The 18158-nt window shown below is 39.8% G+C and overlaps 1 protein-coding gene across 1 annotated transcript in view; it reads right to left on the reverse strand.

Annotated features, from left to right (window-relative positions):
• ALK (ALK receptor tyrosine kinase) overlaps positions 1 to 18158 on the reverse strand; it is a 318891-nt gene that overhangs the window by 43480 nt on the left and 257253 nt on the right. The window contains exons 9-10 of the mRNA XM_050893080.1: positions 12120 to 12289; positions 1037 to 1131 (exon numbers count right to left, since the gene is read on the reverse strand). Coding sequence (XP_050749037.1) covers positions 1037 to 1131; positions 12120 to 12289 — 265 coding nt within the window. The remainder of the gene's footprint in view (positions 1 to 1036; positions 1132 to 12119; positions 12290 to 18158) is intronic.

Below are 18158 nucleotides of genomic sequence, written 5' to 3' on the forward strand. Positions count from 1 at the left end.
ACTGGAACCTGAGGTACATTGTACTTAGGCACAGAAACCAAGGGGTATTACTGCATAAATGGAAAGACTCATACCCTAGCCAATGCAAATAAACATAATGCAAAGCAGATGAAACATTCTGACTGCTGTTGGATGAGGAAGTGGCTTAGAGGTTTTCAGTCTGAACAGGGCTATAGAGGTTGTAGCCTGAAGCCTAGGAGATGAAAGAACACACTTAAGTTCTACTGCTCAACCCAAGGTAGAATTATCGTGTGTTCAGACCAGCAATCCTCCAATCCTCGTGTAAGTTGTTGGTCTGAGGTATAGAGTGACAGATCGTTGAACACATTTACAAATTAGGCAATTCACTATGCATGAGATGATGAAAGATGAGCCAGATTTTTAGATTCAATAAAAATCTAAACGGGGTGAAATCTGGCAGCAGAGGTATAGACTGGGTATATTCTAGAGGCCAGTCAATCACAAAGTCTGGATCAGAATCCAAATTTTTCCCAAGAGTAGGAGAGAGTGAAGATCCTAGTTTCTGATTCAGACTCAAATGCATGTCAGTCCAAATAAAATAACTTTGTTCTAATTTAACTGGAGTATTGTGCTCAATGTTATTGCAAAGTTAGCGTCAATCACAGGATGCCTGTCTTTTCCTAGCCAGAGTCCAACTGTCATTCATTTTGATAACTGTCACACAGCAAACCAGGTCATGTAGAACTCTATAATCACAGATTGGCTTCTGCATCAGCCTGGGTGGATAGGTGATGCTACTGTCTCAGCTGGAAGCTGACTCTCCCACACCATATGTCTTACTACCCATTTACTGCCAAACTCAGAACCCATTCACTGGTCAGCTCCACTAATAAGGTATGCATCTGAACAGTCTCCTCCATCTAAGCACTGTTATTTCTGAAACATACCTTTACATTTCAAGAGTCTTTTGAAGATAACAACACCCAATCCCTTCCCCACAGTTTCAACCCTTTTCCAAATTTCAATTACATGGCAAATAGAAGACAAGTCACTTGCAGATAAAAGGAAAACTTACTTGTTAAATAACAGTCCAGACTAAGGGAGACATTGTCAAAAGCAATAATGGCATCAGATCCTTCTTCCCATGAAGCGATGATCTGAAACCAAAACCTGCACAGATTGGAAGAACAGGGATTAAATTCTGTTAAAGAGATGAAACTCAGAGCTCTTCGCAATTAAGGCAGTTTTAGAATGGGGGAAAAAAGCTTTTCTTTTCACATATAAAAATATTAAATTGACAGAGAATGTATCCTCATCCCTAAGAAGCAAAGATGATCTGAGGAGGTGTGCTGTACCTGAATATAGATAGACAGAAAAAAGAATACAGCCCCTCTTCCCTCCAGAGGCATACAACCTGAAGCAGGTGCAAGTATGTGTGTGTGTGGGTGTCAGGACAGAAAATAAAGTCCCCTGGCTGCTGGCACAAAAAAAAAATCAGACACCTAAGTGATTTTATTCTCACAAGTGATTTACACCCTAAAGTGTTAAGAAAAATAAGTAGGCTGGGGCTCCTGAAGTCATTTGGAGTTTCTAAAAGGAACTGGCAATCAAAGGCTGAAACCAATTTAGAAAGTATTTGGTGTTGATCCACCCTCTAGGAAGCAAAGGATATCTAACAGTCCTGGCAGTCACAAAAGAGAGGAACTGACACTGGGTAGTCCATAGGAAGAGCAGAACTCATTATCTCCTTGTAGAAGCTGAGCAGGTTTGCCCTAAATCGCTTCCACACTCTCAGCTGGCTTTTGCCGGGAAGTTCTGCCACTCCTATGTTACCAGAAGAAAGATCACTGTAAATTCACCCTCAGTGATATTACAAGTCAACAGGAAGAGCAAAAATAACCCACAAGCAAATACTTCAAATCTGATAGTATATTGACCATGCATTAATTTAGTGCACTCATGGATTTAGATTTTCTCTTAGCTTAGCAAGTTCATGTTCTCCTGATGCATATCTGCCACATAAAATCATAATACTCTGCTTAGGAAGGAGAACAATTTCTAAAAGCAGCCGACCATGGCCCAGAAGTCAGATACAACGCTGAGAGGTTGCATCAAGACTTTAAAAACATGAAACTATCATATGCTGTAGAACAAGCTACAAGAGAATATGAAATACTATTTAAACCTCATTCTCTGTTGTATCTTGATGTTTTACACCAGCAGAAGTTAAGCCATTCATGGGTCTCTTTAATGTAGATCTACTGCTGATGGTTCCTGCTCTGTCTTTTATATATAAGTGTTTAGCCAGCAGGTGTTCCAGTTTAGACGAGAAACTGATGACAGAACAACATATTTTTGAGGAGCAGCCCTATTTATTTAGAAAGGCTGTAGAAATCCTGTCCCTTCACCGCAGCAAGACTCTAAACACCAGCAGAATTTTTTTCTTCTCACAGACTCTAGTCCTTTATCCATAGTACTGGGTCTAAAATATTTTCTCTCAGCTTTTTGTCTGCTATCAGTATTCTTACATTAGTCTTGTTGCCTCCTACTGTTTTTAAAATCTACCTCTCCTTTACCAGCAAACCAACCTCACAAAACAAAATTCAAGTGAAGCTTCTCTGCTCACATGTATATTTACTTCGGGACAGCATGTTCCTGTGTCTTGAATGAGGGTTTTGACTGTTTCAGCCTCCTGACTCTGTCAACAAACGTAACCAAATTCCATGTTGTTCTCAAATACAGCACAGCTTTCACCATCGGAGATGACAGTGAGGTTTGGCATAAGCTAAAACAGACTCCAGGGATATATGTGCCTTTTGAGGATATCTAGATTGAAGTGTCGTCTTCTTCTGCAACTGGTGTTCTTGCTAAGCTACAGATGGGGACACAGTCAGAAAAGCTGACCCAACCAAAGCAAAAACTTCAAACAGAAAAAACTCCTGGCAGCCTCTGAAAGGTGCAAAGGGTTTAGAACAGAACACAGTCCGTTCACAACAGAAGAGTTGATACAGTTACTATGTTCCTCCTTCTTTATTTCTGGTAAAGCAAAACAATGATGCTTCAATACTGAAATTTCTCGCTCCTTGGAGATATGCATTGGACATATGGAGAGACTTTTCTAAAATGGACTTTTTATGTTCTAAAGACATGAGCAGCTGCTATGAAAGAGCAGGTGATTGACAAAAAGAACAGTGGATATGGTGAAGAAAGAGTATCCCTAGCATCAAAGGAAACTCCAAACAGCAAGACATAATTTTCCTTGCTAAATGATCCATCTTTATCAGCTCAAAAGGTGGCAGCTCCATCCAAACAAATCTGAAGATCACAAAAGTGTATTTTTTGCCTTCCCAATTCATACAAAGTGGAACTGCAGTCTGACTTTGCCAGAAGCCTCACAGTTCTTAGTTGGTATACCTGAAACCCATTGTGTGTATGTCTAGGAGGAGAACTGGAAGGAACATAAAATCCTTGGATATCAAACTGGCTTCCAACTACATGGCTGTTCTCCCCCTGCCTCCTCCCCCCGTTTGCTCCACACCTGACATCCCACAACACTTCAAATGAAATTACAAGCTCTAGCATAAAAATAAGCTGTTCAGTTCGAGACATGCCATGTGAGTCTTTCTTAAACAAAAGCTCCGATCTACTTTTTCCTGTAAGTTACTCTGCCAGCAGCAGAGATGACTGAACCGTATGTGAAACAGGTCCTGAACCACCACAGGTCACAGTCTGGTACGTTCTGGAGAACCAGCACCTACCTTGGGCTGTAAACTACAGGCCATAGCTCGGCAGAAGCTTCTCCCTCCCTGTTGTGTGCTGCTGAAATCCCCAGGAAGAGGTAAGGTGGAAACGGATTCAGCGACACGTCTTTCAGTTGGCTGTGTCTGAAAATCAATGCCCTGCACACAGTGAACCTTGGTGCTACATTGAAGGGACCACTGGAACTGAGTCTCTGATGCATTTGATCTTCGGCCTTTTTCCTGGGGGTGCACACTAAATGCCACTTGGAGATGTGGACATTTTGATGTGTATTTATGTTTGTAAGGTGCTAAACTGAGGCTGGGAAATGAATTACAAAGACAAATAAGCAGTTCCTCCATGTCAGCTTTTCCCTCCGCTTCTGCAGACTTTAGCTCAGGTTGCATAAAAGAAGAGACAAATACTTCTGCAAAGACTACTATGCACCTTCTTTGTACCTCCAGGCAACTAAATACTTCTGAAAATAGCTTCAGGCAATTTCTTTGGCAGAACCTAAGCTTCATGCCCCAAGGTGTTATCCTTTGATGCACTGTTCATGTCACAGCTCTTCAGACAATAAAGGGTTGTTCTTATGAGAATTACCAAATGTTCAGCCCCTAAGAACAGGAAGGCATGATAAAACCCAGTATTTCTGCCATTGAAGGGAGTGCCATCTGACGTGCCCATATAAGAATAGCAATAAGTTGCTTTTTACTTTTATTTACAGTTCATTCAAGTTAAGAGACAGCCTTGCTGATTTCACCTACAGGAGCACTGGGACCAGAACACTTGAGAAGTTTCCTGAAGTTCACCAGGGATGAAAAAATGACAGAAATGCCTCCAAAATACAAAAATCATATGAATGTTAAACACTGTTAGGACCATCAGTGCTTCTCTGGTTGCCTATTAATCTGATTTTTTTTTCTAACATGAATGCACTTTCAGTACAAACCTTCTCTTGAGACCAGCTTTTCTGCAACAAATAGTTCATCTTTTTCTCTTCTCCATTTTAATGCCACTATTAATTTGGAAATATGATGTCTTTCAAATTCCATTGAAACAAGATCATCAGTTAACGAACATTTCAATCATTAGCTTTGGTGGTTTTAGCTTAATGGACTAATTAAGGGAAATTTAATCAAAACTGAAGATGGAAATGTCACACATCAGTGAGATGGAAAAAACCCCACAGACAATCTCGTTCCCTTGCTCCCTCCTTTTTTTTTTTTTCCTGTTTGATCCCTGAAATCAATGAAACAACTCCCTTTGACTTTGGTGGAAGCTGATATCGAAACACCAGAAGCATATGTATTGCAGTGACTCAGTATAATGCTGGAGGTGACAATGTCTCACTGATATTTTTGCACAGATCAAAGTGGGGTATGTTGACTGCGCAGCCAGTACTGCATCTGGCACCTATACAGCACAGATACTGGTCCACAGCACTGTGCAGACATATTCACTGCAAACACAGACGCTGTGGTGGATGGCCATGAAAGAGTATTCCTGAAGGCAATTATACAGAAGCCGCAAAATTAGTGCTGGCAAGTTTGTCATGACTTCATTGCTTCATAAATCCCAGCAACTTCCTCACATGGAATCCAAATCCTCATCAGGTAAGTCTGTGTTTGCAAGCTAGATTTCTTCATAGGAATGAAAATATGGCTGCTACGAAAGGCTTTGATAGCTTGGATATTAGAAAAATCATTACTTAAGGACTGGTGGAAATTACTTCTTATCTGTCTCTTCTTTTGCTCTACTTGACTCCAGGAGCACAGCTAGAAAAAAGTTCCTTAGATGTATGACAATTGGGAAGTACAAGTTACATCCCACAGAGCTGAGTGTCAGCTGAGCTGTGAATGCAACTCATACAAAGACTTTTTTTTTTTTTTTTTTTTAAATCTGTTTGAGGCAGATGGGAAATGCTGTACCAGGTGGACAAAAAAAACCCTAATTCAAATCTCCCCTTTGGGGAACATCAGCTCAGCTGTCTGAAGGATACAAGTTTTACATAAATTCAAAAACCACTCAAGGGTGACTACTGATCAAATATTTCAGAGTCACCGATAAGAAATGTCACCAAAGGCATAACAAATAAGCTTTTTCTGGTTTGTTTCTTTGGCCCAACCTGTGAAATCTGAATCCAGATGAACAGTTCCTTGAAAGGTAGGACCAAGCATATTCCAACTCAGTTAAATCTGACAGAAACAGGATAACATCAAAGCTTCTGGCCTGTAACCTTCCCCATTCCTCAGGATCTTTGAATCTTGGGTTTTATTTCAATGTGGTCAGTATTTGAGCTTCATCACATCATCATCACATCTGGTTTTCTGTTCAGTTGGTTCTTTTCACTTACTTATTTTTTTCTTGATCCTAACAGAAGACAGGTTCCTCCCCAAATATCTGGGGCTTATTTACAGAGGGAAATATAGAGCCAAAAATATGAAAATACATCTATAGTTATGTTGATATAGCCTCAATGAGGACAAAATGTTTTGCTTATGTCACCTATCCTTAGGTCTTCCTTGCACAGAAATGTTAGCTTTTGGGTGTATTATATCCTCTTCTGTTCAGAGGGAAATAAAAAACATTCTCCTCGAAGACCTCAGAAAGCTGATTTTTTGCAAATTCTGCAGCTCCCTCCCTTCAGTAACAACTCTGAATTCCACCTAAATATTGTCCCTGGCTCATACAGACAGTTCAGGTTTCCATTAGCCAGACTCAGGCAGCTGTCTTCATGCCATTATTTTAGAAAGGCTCATAATCATTATTTTTTTTCTTTTTATTATAAAGATAGGGATTATTAACCAAGATTGAATGTTAATCTCCTCTATACTCAATCCCCCATGCAATGACACGATCACAGCGTGCCTGTACGTACAGATCCCATTTCATAACTTGTAATGTTTTGCCTCTGATGGAACTGATTTCTTTCTCTACCTAGCTAAAATAATTACAGCCGAACCTGCTTGAGACCGAGGTACTTACAGAATGGAGAAGTTTCAGGTCACTAACCCTTATTACATTCAGGTTCTCATTAACTTCTCTGTTACAAATGATGCATTGTTAGCTCACTTCACAAAGGAATACTTACTATTTGGGATAAAAGACATACTTAGGTGGAATGAGATTATTTGGAGAAATAGAAGCATGTTAACCAAACTCAGTTACAGTGACAGAATTGCCATGCAGGAAGTTACTTAATAGCTGGTAATAAAGGTTGAGATTCAAAGGTGTTATTAAAGGCAACCATGCAGAATATATACACGTACAGAATCTGTCACAGGTACTCTGCACACACTGTCACCAAAACCCCCTTTTTCAGATGAACAGAACAGCCATCAACACAATAACTCTATTTCAGAAGGAAGACAGTAGCAGACATAGTTAATGCTACAGAGCAGAAGAGCAGTGATATGGGCATTAAAGTCTGTCTCTGTTTTTAACAAAGTAATGTGGGACCATGTCAGAGCAACACAGGCTAGGCTTATTGGATGGATATAAGAAGAAAGAATAAAGAGATCTGGGTGTAGATGCGATCAATTAATGTATACGTGGTAATGTGTAAGGAGACATATGTCTAGCTTGTATGGAGGGTCTCTGTTTCTTCATAGCAGAATGGGAATAAAGTTCAGGAATAACAGGAGACAAACAGGCCTCTGGGTACAAAATGCTGCCAAGAACTTTCCTTTTCTTTTTCTTCTTGATGGGAAACCTGATGCCCAGAAACTTATTAGAAAGAAAATCTGAAAGGAGTGTGAGGGAGAGACGGAGCAATGCAAGAAGAAATTATTAGACAAGTGCTTAGCCACAGCTGGTAGAAATACAGTAGAGTGGTATGACTACGAGACAACTTCTTTTTACTGCTCTTTTTACTGGAGCAATGCGTGAGAGGTTCCCCAGCTGCTTTGGCTGCCATTGAGACCAGAGCTGCTGAAGGAGCCAGACAGAACAAAGGATCTCACTCCCAAGGACTGAAAGGAAATCCCACTTTGATATGTAGACAAAAAACTGATAAGCACCAGTGTAGTTCATAAAAATCCAGCAAGCCAGCAAGACTAGAATAGGTAAAGAAGCCAGTTTAAAGAAAGAAAGTACAATCATCGGGACATAAATTTTGACTTGTTGCAACAGAATATCACCTTTTGGGGTAACTTAAGTCTGTAGACTTTTTTGCTTTCTTCCTCAGGAAGGTCATATCCATACTGAGCCTTCCAGGTAAGTCACATTTTTTTCTTCCAACATAATAAAATTCCTCAGTCTGTGTTCAGAAGAAGGTCATCAGCAAGCAAATAATTTTGAAGCTCTCTGAGCACAATGGGACCAGAAGAAAATTGTTTTTTACTTTCTGAACATGTTGCCCTGTTAAAAGGACACAGAGCCTCGTCTTGCTATCAGTGACAAGGCAAAGGGTGCTGCTACTTATGACTGAAAATTTAGTTTCTAGGGACCTCAAGTAAACTCCTTCTCTCACTCCTCCTTCCCCCATCTGGCCACTACTGCTTAAGACTGGCTACAAATTTAGACCTTGTAATGCCAAAAAAATAAACTTAAGAAGAAAGGAAGCCAAGGAAACCTTTCTAACCAGTTACATTCCTTTTATATTTCTATACAATCTTCTTCTATCAGAAGACTGTACTGAGGTTGCACGGGTTGCTATTAATACTTGCCATTTTTACCAGGTTCCTCTCACAGAAGTTACAGCAAAATCTTTAAAGAAAAGGACAGATTTAGTAGAGAATATAGGCCTTAAAAGACCAGAGCTGGTCTGATCTGGGCTGGCTCATGTGGCGTCCACTTCCAGACAACTCCAGCCAGGTGGTAGATGGACCCACAGAACATTGAGTCTACATGCCGCTCCACATGACTGGCCTCAGCTTTACTAAGGGAGCAGAAGTCAAGAGAATTAGAATTTGTTTCTTAAAGCATTATTTTTCCAGCCTGGCTTCAGCCTGTTAGAGCTAATCCTTTTCCATCTTTTACACTGTGTAGCAAAATAGTTGCTAGGAGGGTTGGTGATAAAAAGCACCAGCCTACAGTAAGCTCCAGCTAATCACTTTGTTACACGTGTTTGTATTTTATCTATGTGATATACCTTAACCATACTGTTAAACTAACAGAATGTCTAATTATTAGCTAGACAAATCACTCATCTTCAATTACATCAGGCTTCTGTTTGCTCTTGCTGTCGCATTCCCATGACTATATCATTATTAAAATTTAAACTCACATTTACTTACTAACTAAAACCAAATGTATAAAAAAAGCAAGCCCAAACTACCAACTACAACAGAGTTTTCAAGACTCTGTTTCCTACTTGCATTTCTGTGAAGTTAAAAAAGAACAATCCTCAACAGGCTCATCACTTATCATTGGAAAACAAATAGTAATTTTCCATCAAATAAAACAATTTTACAATAACACAGTTCTCTACACTACTCTCAACCCAAAGATTTTAGCATTGCATTAATGTGTAAATTCCAGTAAGTAAAAATGACCAAATCTCTAGCTTTCACTAATCTGTGCAGATTATCTGATTTGCAGAGAGCACGTCCTTCAGGGAGGGGTAGGGAGCTCCATGGGGGACAAACGAAGCACAGCAAGGATTGTTAGTTCATGTTGAGTGTATTTAAGTGGCAAGTTAAAATACAGCACCTCTGGAAACTTTGCCTTTTGCCTCTGGTAGGCACAATCTGTTCATCCAACAGTTCAAGGAGCTCTTGCCCACAATTGGCTTCTTTAATTGTAGCTGCTTTGATGGCATATCCTTCACCAGGCCCTTTGCCCTTCCTCCCTGCCCCCCACCAGAAGATACTGAGCATTTGGAATTGGGTTACAGCTCTGTTAACCCACACACCACATGAGCCGACTCTCAAGACTGTTTTGCCAACACCTTCCAGAACAAGGAAGGATAGCTAACTTTGGGAAAATGTAAAAAGCCAGGACTTCAGCCTCTTTTAAGTCCACACAGAAAAGGTAAGACTTCACACAGGGTGAAATTGCAACTGGAGGCTTTCCTAAGGATCAAATGGGAGGAAAGAAGACAATCCTCTCCTCATCGTACTCTTGGAAATTAAGCATGTGTTGAGGGTTGCCCAGGCTAACACAGTGCTAGAAATCTTAACATCCCTCAGTCCCAATTTAGCTTTTTTGTCATATTCCTCCCTACTTTCTGTTCCTGCCAAATCACCTGAAATGTTCTAGCCGTGATTTTCTGCCAAAGTATAATCTCCCCCAACAGCCTGAGGGATATCAAACATTTAAGAAATGTCTGTTTCTAAAGATAGAGCTGATCTAATTCCTTGGAAGTCTTCCTAATGATTTTTTGAAGTGCTATAAGCCAAACATGGAAATTATGGCTAAGCAGCTTTTGAACAAGCATGCTTTTGAGCAGTTTTAGAGCATATTATCTTGTTATTAATAACACTTTCCATTCACCTTCCCAATCACAATTGAATGTGCTTTAATTTTGTGTGGAACTGGTACACTGGTGTGCTTTATTCAAGAGCTTTACTTCTGTGAGGTGATTTAAAGTTTCAGCTCCTCCTGTAGGAATATCTGCAATATCATGCTGCTTCTAACACAGACCCTCACAGCTACTGACACAGGAACCAATTAGAAAAAGACAGACAGAGCAAGCTTTCAGCAGCACCAGCATCGCGTTCACATCCATTAAATACTTCTTACAGTTCAATAAAATTGTCATTTATCTCCGAAGTATATATACTGCAGTCTCCCCAATACCATTTCAGTGTACACTTCCATAGAGTTCCTTCCTAATTTGTACATCAGTCCAGATTTCATAAGAAACAGGTTTTGAGATGGCGAGAAAAACGCCTGCAGTATTTCCAAGCCTCACAGGAGATTTCTTCCTTCCCAGGAAGAACTGGTTTCAACTAAATCAATCTTAGAAAAAAAATGCATTAAAATAGTGCACTTTCTGTGAATAAATAAGGACAAGAACTTTTCAAGAGACACCAAAACTTCAAAGTTTTCCTTACTTATGTCTTAATCCCCAACAAACCCCCTTCCCTCAATGAACCCAGCTGTCTTTCTCTGTAAGTAATGGGGAAGTAAGGGTGTCAGCACCTTATACATGATAGTCAGCGCCATGTTATCAGTTGAATCTGTGATTCCACATGAACCACTGCTAGCCTGGCTCCTAAGATCAAAGTATTCTCTGCCTGACTGTGCAACCAGAGAGAATTTAAAGGAAAGCAATAGTATAAGAGTACAGAATAATTCAGGTACAAAACATTCCCCTGGCAACATTAGAAAATAAATCACATAAATAATAATGGCAAGATATACCATTCTTCAAAGGAAACACAGCTGAAGGGAATGAAGCAACCAGGTATTTTTACAAATGGTGCTTCAGCAGTGACTGCACAATAAGCCTAATGCTGGTATTTTTTAAATCTTTGACGCACGTGTATTAATTATACATTCAGGACTGAAGCGTTGGCAGTGTCCTTGTTGTATTTGCAGCCTACGTGCATCCCCAAGAGCCAGCAAGATAAAAGACATATTCATACAATGTTTGTTCAAACTTCTTATGAGGCAAACTATCCCTTAATGAAATCCATTATTTCTAGGGCACAGATTTCCAAAAAGACAAAGGACACCAGTGCTCATGACACAGACTGTAGATGCATCTTACAGCCTAAGGGCCAGGGCAGCAGGAGGTGAAGTATGTCTGTGTCTTCTCTATAAACAGCATAAGCCAGAGCACACACAAAAAGTAAACAATGAAGAAGAGTACTCTCTTAAAGCTGACTTGTAAGAAACAGCTAAAACAACACTCTGAATAAGCATATGCTACCAGATTAATCATATGCTACCAGATAAACCTTTTATGCTTAAAGCCAGAATACAGTCATAACTGAGACAGCCCTTTATTAAGCTGAGCCTCCTGCTACAGCTAACACAAAGGTGTTCAGATGCATCCTTGTCTGATTTTGCAGCAGGTTCTTCTCCCATCTCTTTCATCCTCAGATCTAGACACATTGAACACTGGGGACTTTGATATCCACAAAAAAAATCAACTATGGAGCTCACATCCAACTCCAGCAAACCACATAAGAGGATCAAATGTGCTACATAAAACAGTATGTGAGGAGAATGATTATTTCCAGTCGATGAAATGGAGACACAGAAGTTTAAGCACCTTGCTGTAGACTACCCATTGACCCAGTCTGTGAACCAAGACAACCACTCAGGAGTTCTAAAATTGGGTGCTTTGCTCTAACTACTCAGTTATTCTCATTTCCTGCCTCTAACAGAAGACACCTCCTGGGGACCAAGTGCTTCCTCTCCCTGAGGGAACAACTTCCAGGAGCAATGCTGGCCATTTTCATTTCTAGGTAGCTAACAATGAAATGACCGATCACCACGAAGGAGAATGATGAGGAGTCTCATACCTATCCAGTATATCTGGGAGAGGTAAGATAATCCACTGCCATATTCCCAAACCTTCGCTGTTATCTGAATGCCAGAATGTCCGGCTCTGTTCCTTTCCTGTCTTGTTCTCGACCAGCACCAGGGATATATTTCCCAGCAAGACACCACGGATGAGACATGACATTCGTAGCTAGAAGAAAGAGAACATATGAGATTAAACATCACAAACATTATCCAAAAGTTAACAAATTTCCCAACTCTTCTTTAATTTCTTTGTTTTTTAATCACCAAAAAGTCGATTCTCCCTCCCTTATGCTCATGTAATCCCTTTAGAAAACTCCACAGATGTGGAAGCCTGTAATTAGTATATGCTATTTAATATTGGAACTACCGGCCTTTCTTTTTGGTAAAGTTGAGTCCAAAACATCTCTGTTTTAGCTTTCACATACGTGTCTGTAATTTTAAAGGGATAAGCTAATTCCTCTATTATTTGCAGTACAAAGATCACACTCCTCTAAGATGCCACCTAAGAGATTCAAGTCAAGACTAACAACTTTTTCAGCAATAAACTTCTATATTCCAGCAGCAGCAAAAACACAGGGAGAACAGCTGCAATAACCAGGCATCACTAGTCATCACATCCTCATCCCCCAGATACTCTTTTCAAAAATCAGTTTTTCCTTACCTCTTTCCAAGTTTCTACAGACTTTCCAATTAAAGTTCAGTAATAATTAGGTTTTTTATTAATTTAAATATCTTAGGAAACCAGTTTTCTAACATTTTTGTTACGTTTAATGTAATTGAGTCCAATTCTATGCATTTATCCCTGTATGTAAAATTATTTCATGTAGTTTTCTCATTTTATGACTTACTTTCCCTCATTGTATGAAAAGAAAAACAATCCCTTCCACATTAGGCTAGTGTCAGAATCTATATTATATGAATATAGTCTTCTAATTTTCTTGGGGAGAAGAAGGATAGCTCTTTGTTGATTAAGAACATAAGTAAAATACACATTACATGGAGGAGCTGGGTCTCATCTCAATAACCAGTAAAGGTGAGAATGCTGAAGGAATGAGTTTATTAAAGCTACATTAACGATGGATTTTTTGGACACAAGAAAGTGTTCAGCACAGTATCTAGCATCCATGCATGTTAAAAAATAGCCCTCTGGTTTTTAACACTTCAAAGCCAACACCTAAGTCAGGAGGCTAGGAATTAAATTCATATTTTACACAGGAATACCTGATAACATTACTTACTTTCTTGCTTTGATAGCACAGAATATTCATATCCATTTCTCAGCATAAAATGCAACTGCTTGATTTTGTTTTCTGTTCGTATCTCATGGTGTAAGTCTGTCCTGGCAGCCAAGTCAGATTTAGGGGTTGAAAGGACAGAAGTGTTGCTATTATTCCTAGCTTATGCTCACAATTTTGGGGTGGGTGAAACAAAATTCTGGATACCCATTATATTAATTATCAGTACTGAATTTAGGTAAACGGTGCAGTTCACCTACCTGTCTCCAAAGTTACAAAGACAGCAGTGATTTTGACTACACTGGAAAACTATGACAGAGATCGAAAAATCTAGATGTGGTTCTTCTCTCTCTCCAGTCCAAAAATCACTGCATTTGCCTGGAATCACTCCTGGGTCTGTTGTACTGCTAACACATATGACACAAGCATTGATAAGATGCACAAACTGATATGCAAGTATGGGTCCGTGAATCCATTTTGTTACATTATTTTGACCAGACATTCAAGATTGATGTGTAAGGTTTTGAGTGGTTCAGCAAACCATCACAGGGGCCTTCCAGACCACAGCACTTCTGGGGACAAGCCACTGCTGAAGTCTGACTATCAGCTCACTCTCACCCCAAGTTTGGGAAAGGACTCGCGGAGTCCCATGTCTGTTTCCATAACATCACACAGTGGAATTCATGGGATGAATTGTGAGGATTTTCACCCCGCAGACACCAGAGAGAAAAAGCAGAGTTGAGCAGGACTGCCAGGAACTGCTTCAGATACAACACAAAGTGATGGCCAAGGAGGCAGTTGAGGAGGGCTGAGTTCATACCCACAAGTTCACCAGAACCAACACTGGTGGAAGAGGCTGCTGACTAATGTTTATGGTGTAGGAAGTTGATGCCCTCAAACTTGACATCTGCATGGCTACTCCTAACTCTTAGTCCATACATGGTCTTAATGTCAGGTGACAATCAAGATGAAAGAACTTGTTGGGCATTTTATATTTTCAAGTGCCTATGAAGTGAGGCTACTGAAATTACAGTGAAAATTGGTCTCCCTTAAATATCATTGGAATACCTTTCAGACCCACTTAAGTAATTTCCCTTGAGAAAACTGATCAGGACTAAACTTTTTTTTTAATAACTTTGGAATGCCAGTGGACATTTAACAGACAACCTACAGCAGGGAAAGCAACTCCTCTTACTGAGAGTCCACATGTGAAGCACTTTTAGGATCCTAATGCCAACTCTACCCTAACACACTATGTGAAATTTCTAATACGGGTAAGTTGGAGCAACTTCACTGTGCCATTTTGACAGTTCAAAATTTGAGAGGTAAATCCCTGAAGCTCCTACTACACAGGAGCTTTCAGACCTCTGTCTCTTCTGGAGACCTGCCAGACAGTAAGAGGCAACATCTACATGGTCAGAAGTGAGAAAAGAGTGAGCCTGTGATAGCTATTAATGTAACACTAGAGCAAAAGCTGAAGCAATTGATGAATTGGAATGGATGCCTTTGCACACATGTCAGCTGTTTGAAGGAAAGAAGTAGTTGGCATTAGATGTGGGAGATCAGCTCGTTGGCAAAGTGCAGTATGCAGACTCTAATGAACTGGCTCCGAGTGAATCGACTGGCACTGTGTCCAAATGGGCATTTTTGGCTGTGATTCCATGGTTTCTAAGCTTCACAGCAGGGCAGTCCAGGTCTTTTCACACCTGCTGAAGTGAACCAGAGCAGATGATGAGCTGGATACCATAGTAAAGACTTCCGAATGGGGCTGGCATTCATTCCACAGAATACGGCATCAATGATGGCAGATGGTACTACATACACGATGCGCCCTATAAGTAGTGCAGTGGCACATTTGGAAGAATCTGAATCTGGGCTGTTGGTGGCATACCCCTAACATTATGTATCAAACATCTCCCTCTGTGTTAAACCAGCAGCAAAATATTCAGAAGCTAGAAACATCACTGAGAAATTAATTAAGCATTGCAGGTAGACTTTGGCTCAACAGCACCTTGCTTTTCAGCTTTAGAACCCACCATAGCTGGTGATTAGCTGTTCATATGCAAACCCACTGACTCAGTAAATGAAATACTCTAAACTGATTTGGGGAAAATTAAAGGGAGAGAGAGCCCATGCTAAACACACAGCATATTGAGGCAAAACTCGGGTCAGATGGCCACATGCACTGTACTGCAAACACCATCTGGAAAGATGCCTTCTGAGAAACCCCTTAGCCTCTGAGTTTGTGGAATTTCTGAACTGACAAACAGGACACCCAAGTCATCCAAGAAAGAACAAAAACCTAATCCTTATCAATATCAACAGAGTTTGGCAGGTTTAACAGAGAGGTGAAGAAAAACAAGCAGGGTAGATTTTCTAGCACAAGGTGCGTAATTTCAAGACCACCTGAGAACTGAGACTTGCATTTTACTTCCTTATGCACAAAAGAAATAAAATACCGAGAACCTTCTGGGTGAAGTTTGGGCCTGCTTATGCCTGTGAGTCTACTTTAATGGCTAGAAACATTCCAGTATGAACTAGTGCTTAGATGTCTGTCTGAGTACCAATGACACACACTCACAGCAGCATAAATAAAACATTCTTCAGTGGCACTCTGGAGAGTTGCTGTTTCTTTTTCCTCCCTTTCTCAGTGGCAATGCCCCTGACTACTAGCATTATGGTCCTACCTGGCAGGAAAAGCTAGTTGTCAGTCTTTAGCACAAGTAACCAAAGAAAGGGGAAAAGATGAACATATTTCAAACAGGGCTTGGAGTAAGGTATTTTTAAGAAGATGATGAAGAGCCTACAGGCATCCTGCTCCCAAGGAACTGCAGGAGCTGGATCCCACTGGTGGCTATCTTGCCACCCCAACTCTGCACCACAGGCTTATATCTTGTGAGACAGCACATTACTTAGTCCTCATGCCCTCAATCCTTGCCCCCCACCTATAATACTTGCTCAAAGGAATTGCTCAAAATTTTCCTGACCAGGAACTGTAGATTCTGAAATAGACATTTATTTCTCTGCAAAACATAACTCTTGTCTTGGGTCTTCTTCACCGGATGGGAAACAGCAGAAGTTGTTTTCAGATGTGAATGCACTGACCCAGTAAATGTAAGTCAGGCATTAAAGAAGCTTGGAAAACACCTCATCGTTGAATAGAAACTGAAGCTGCAAGCTGGAATACAGTTTACACAGAATTAGACAATAGCTGCAGACACCTTTGCCAAGTCTCAGTAAGTTTTGTATATGAATATGAACTGCGTTTGAGGCATGAAGTTTATCACCTTGGCAATATTGTTTTTCTTACTAGAAATGAGAAATGGTTGCACACAACAGTACAAGCAAAGACATCTGTTAATTGCTCAGCAATTTAGACTTGGACTCTTATGAATAAGAAAGATGACCAAAAGGTCTTGTTCCCATTTTTTGGCCAGATCAACAACTGTGCACGATCAGTCTCTCTTGTAGTCTGCTGACACTTCTGCTTTTGCTTAGGACTCAGATGTGCAAGCAAAAACCTTATGCAAATGATAAAATGATAATTAACTGATCTGATCATGTAGCTTTAAAATACCTAGGCAGGCAAGAGAAGCTTGTATTTTATATCACCAGTTTCTCATGCTATTTATTCTCACATTATTTCTTACTTATGTTTACTTTTATAAAATCAAGAACCTAATAAAAGCACCTTCATTTCAGGAAACAAACAAACATAAAAATAAAGACGACAACAAAAGAGAAAGAAAGAGTTCATAATTTTGCTGCCAGAGTACTGTAGAGTGACCAGCCCTTCAAGAAATTTCAGATATTATAGATCCTCCAATCCAATGACACAGAAGCCAGGTGGCAAAGGAAGCAAGAAAAGATAAAGACAGGTAACAGTGAATAAGCTGTACAGATTTTAAAAACAACACTTTAAAATAAGAAAAGGATGCTAACAACATTCTGCAAAATAAAGCACATGAAAGGCTGTACTAAAGGCATATCTATGTTGCATTTTTCACGCTCATAAATGTTCTGAGTCAATGTTATTACCATGTACCCTTCTAAGTTATTTAAAGCTCAAGGAATAGAGGAGAAAGAGATACGCTCTGCAGGTGTCAGCATGGGGCTCAGAATGCACTCAAGGAATGATTTATATTATTGATTTACATGCTTTAAAAAAATACAAAACTTTTGCATAGAAAAGAGAACTGAATTAATAACCACAGAGGATGAAAACATCTTTATATCTATAAACTCGAAGGAGAGGGCAATCTTCAACTATACTCTTCTACATCAACACATTATATTTATTTTCTAGAGAGAGTATGTTTACATTCAAAAAGCAATTTCACAGGCTTAAAAGAAGTCTTGCTCAGTTTAGTACTTACTTACATAACATAATGGTGGCTTTCAAGAAATAGCTAGTTGAAATGTCAAAATAGCATCAGAAAAAGATTTTCATTATTTTAAACATGGCCAAAAGCACAAAGCTTTTTTACTGTCACAAGAATCTGTTTTCATTGTTTTTCAGCACAACTATACCCTTTAAAATGTTTGACCCAGGATCTAACAGAAAAATGAAATAATCTGGTTCCCAATCACAATGTAGTCCCTCTTGCAAAGAGTCACCTTCTTTTGTGAAGATGCATGCAATAACATTTAAGGCTAATTTCAAGTTCATCACCATCCAGGCAACACCACCTCTGTTGTTATTCTCCTTCTCTGTCATAACCTACACCAAAACCGCTTGCATGGCTTTTACTTCTCAGATATGGCACTAAGGTCTATCACAGATTCCCTTGTGCTGAGCAA

This window comes from Gymnogyps californianus, chromosome 3 (assembly GCF_018139145.2).
Source record: "Gymnogyps californianus isolate 813 chromosome 3, ASM1813914v2, whole genome shotgun sequence".
Lineage (NCBI taxonomy): Eukaryota > Metazoa > Chordata > Aves > Accipitriformes > Cathartidae > Gymnogyps > Gymnogyps californianus.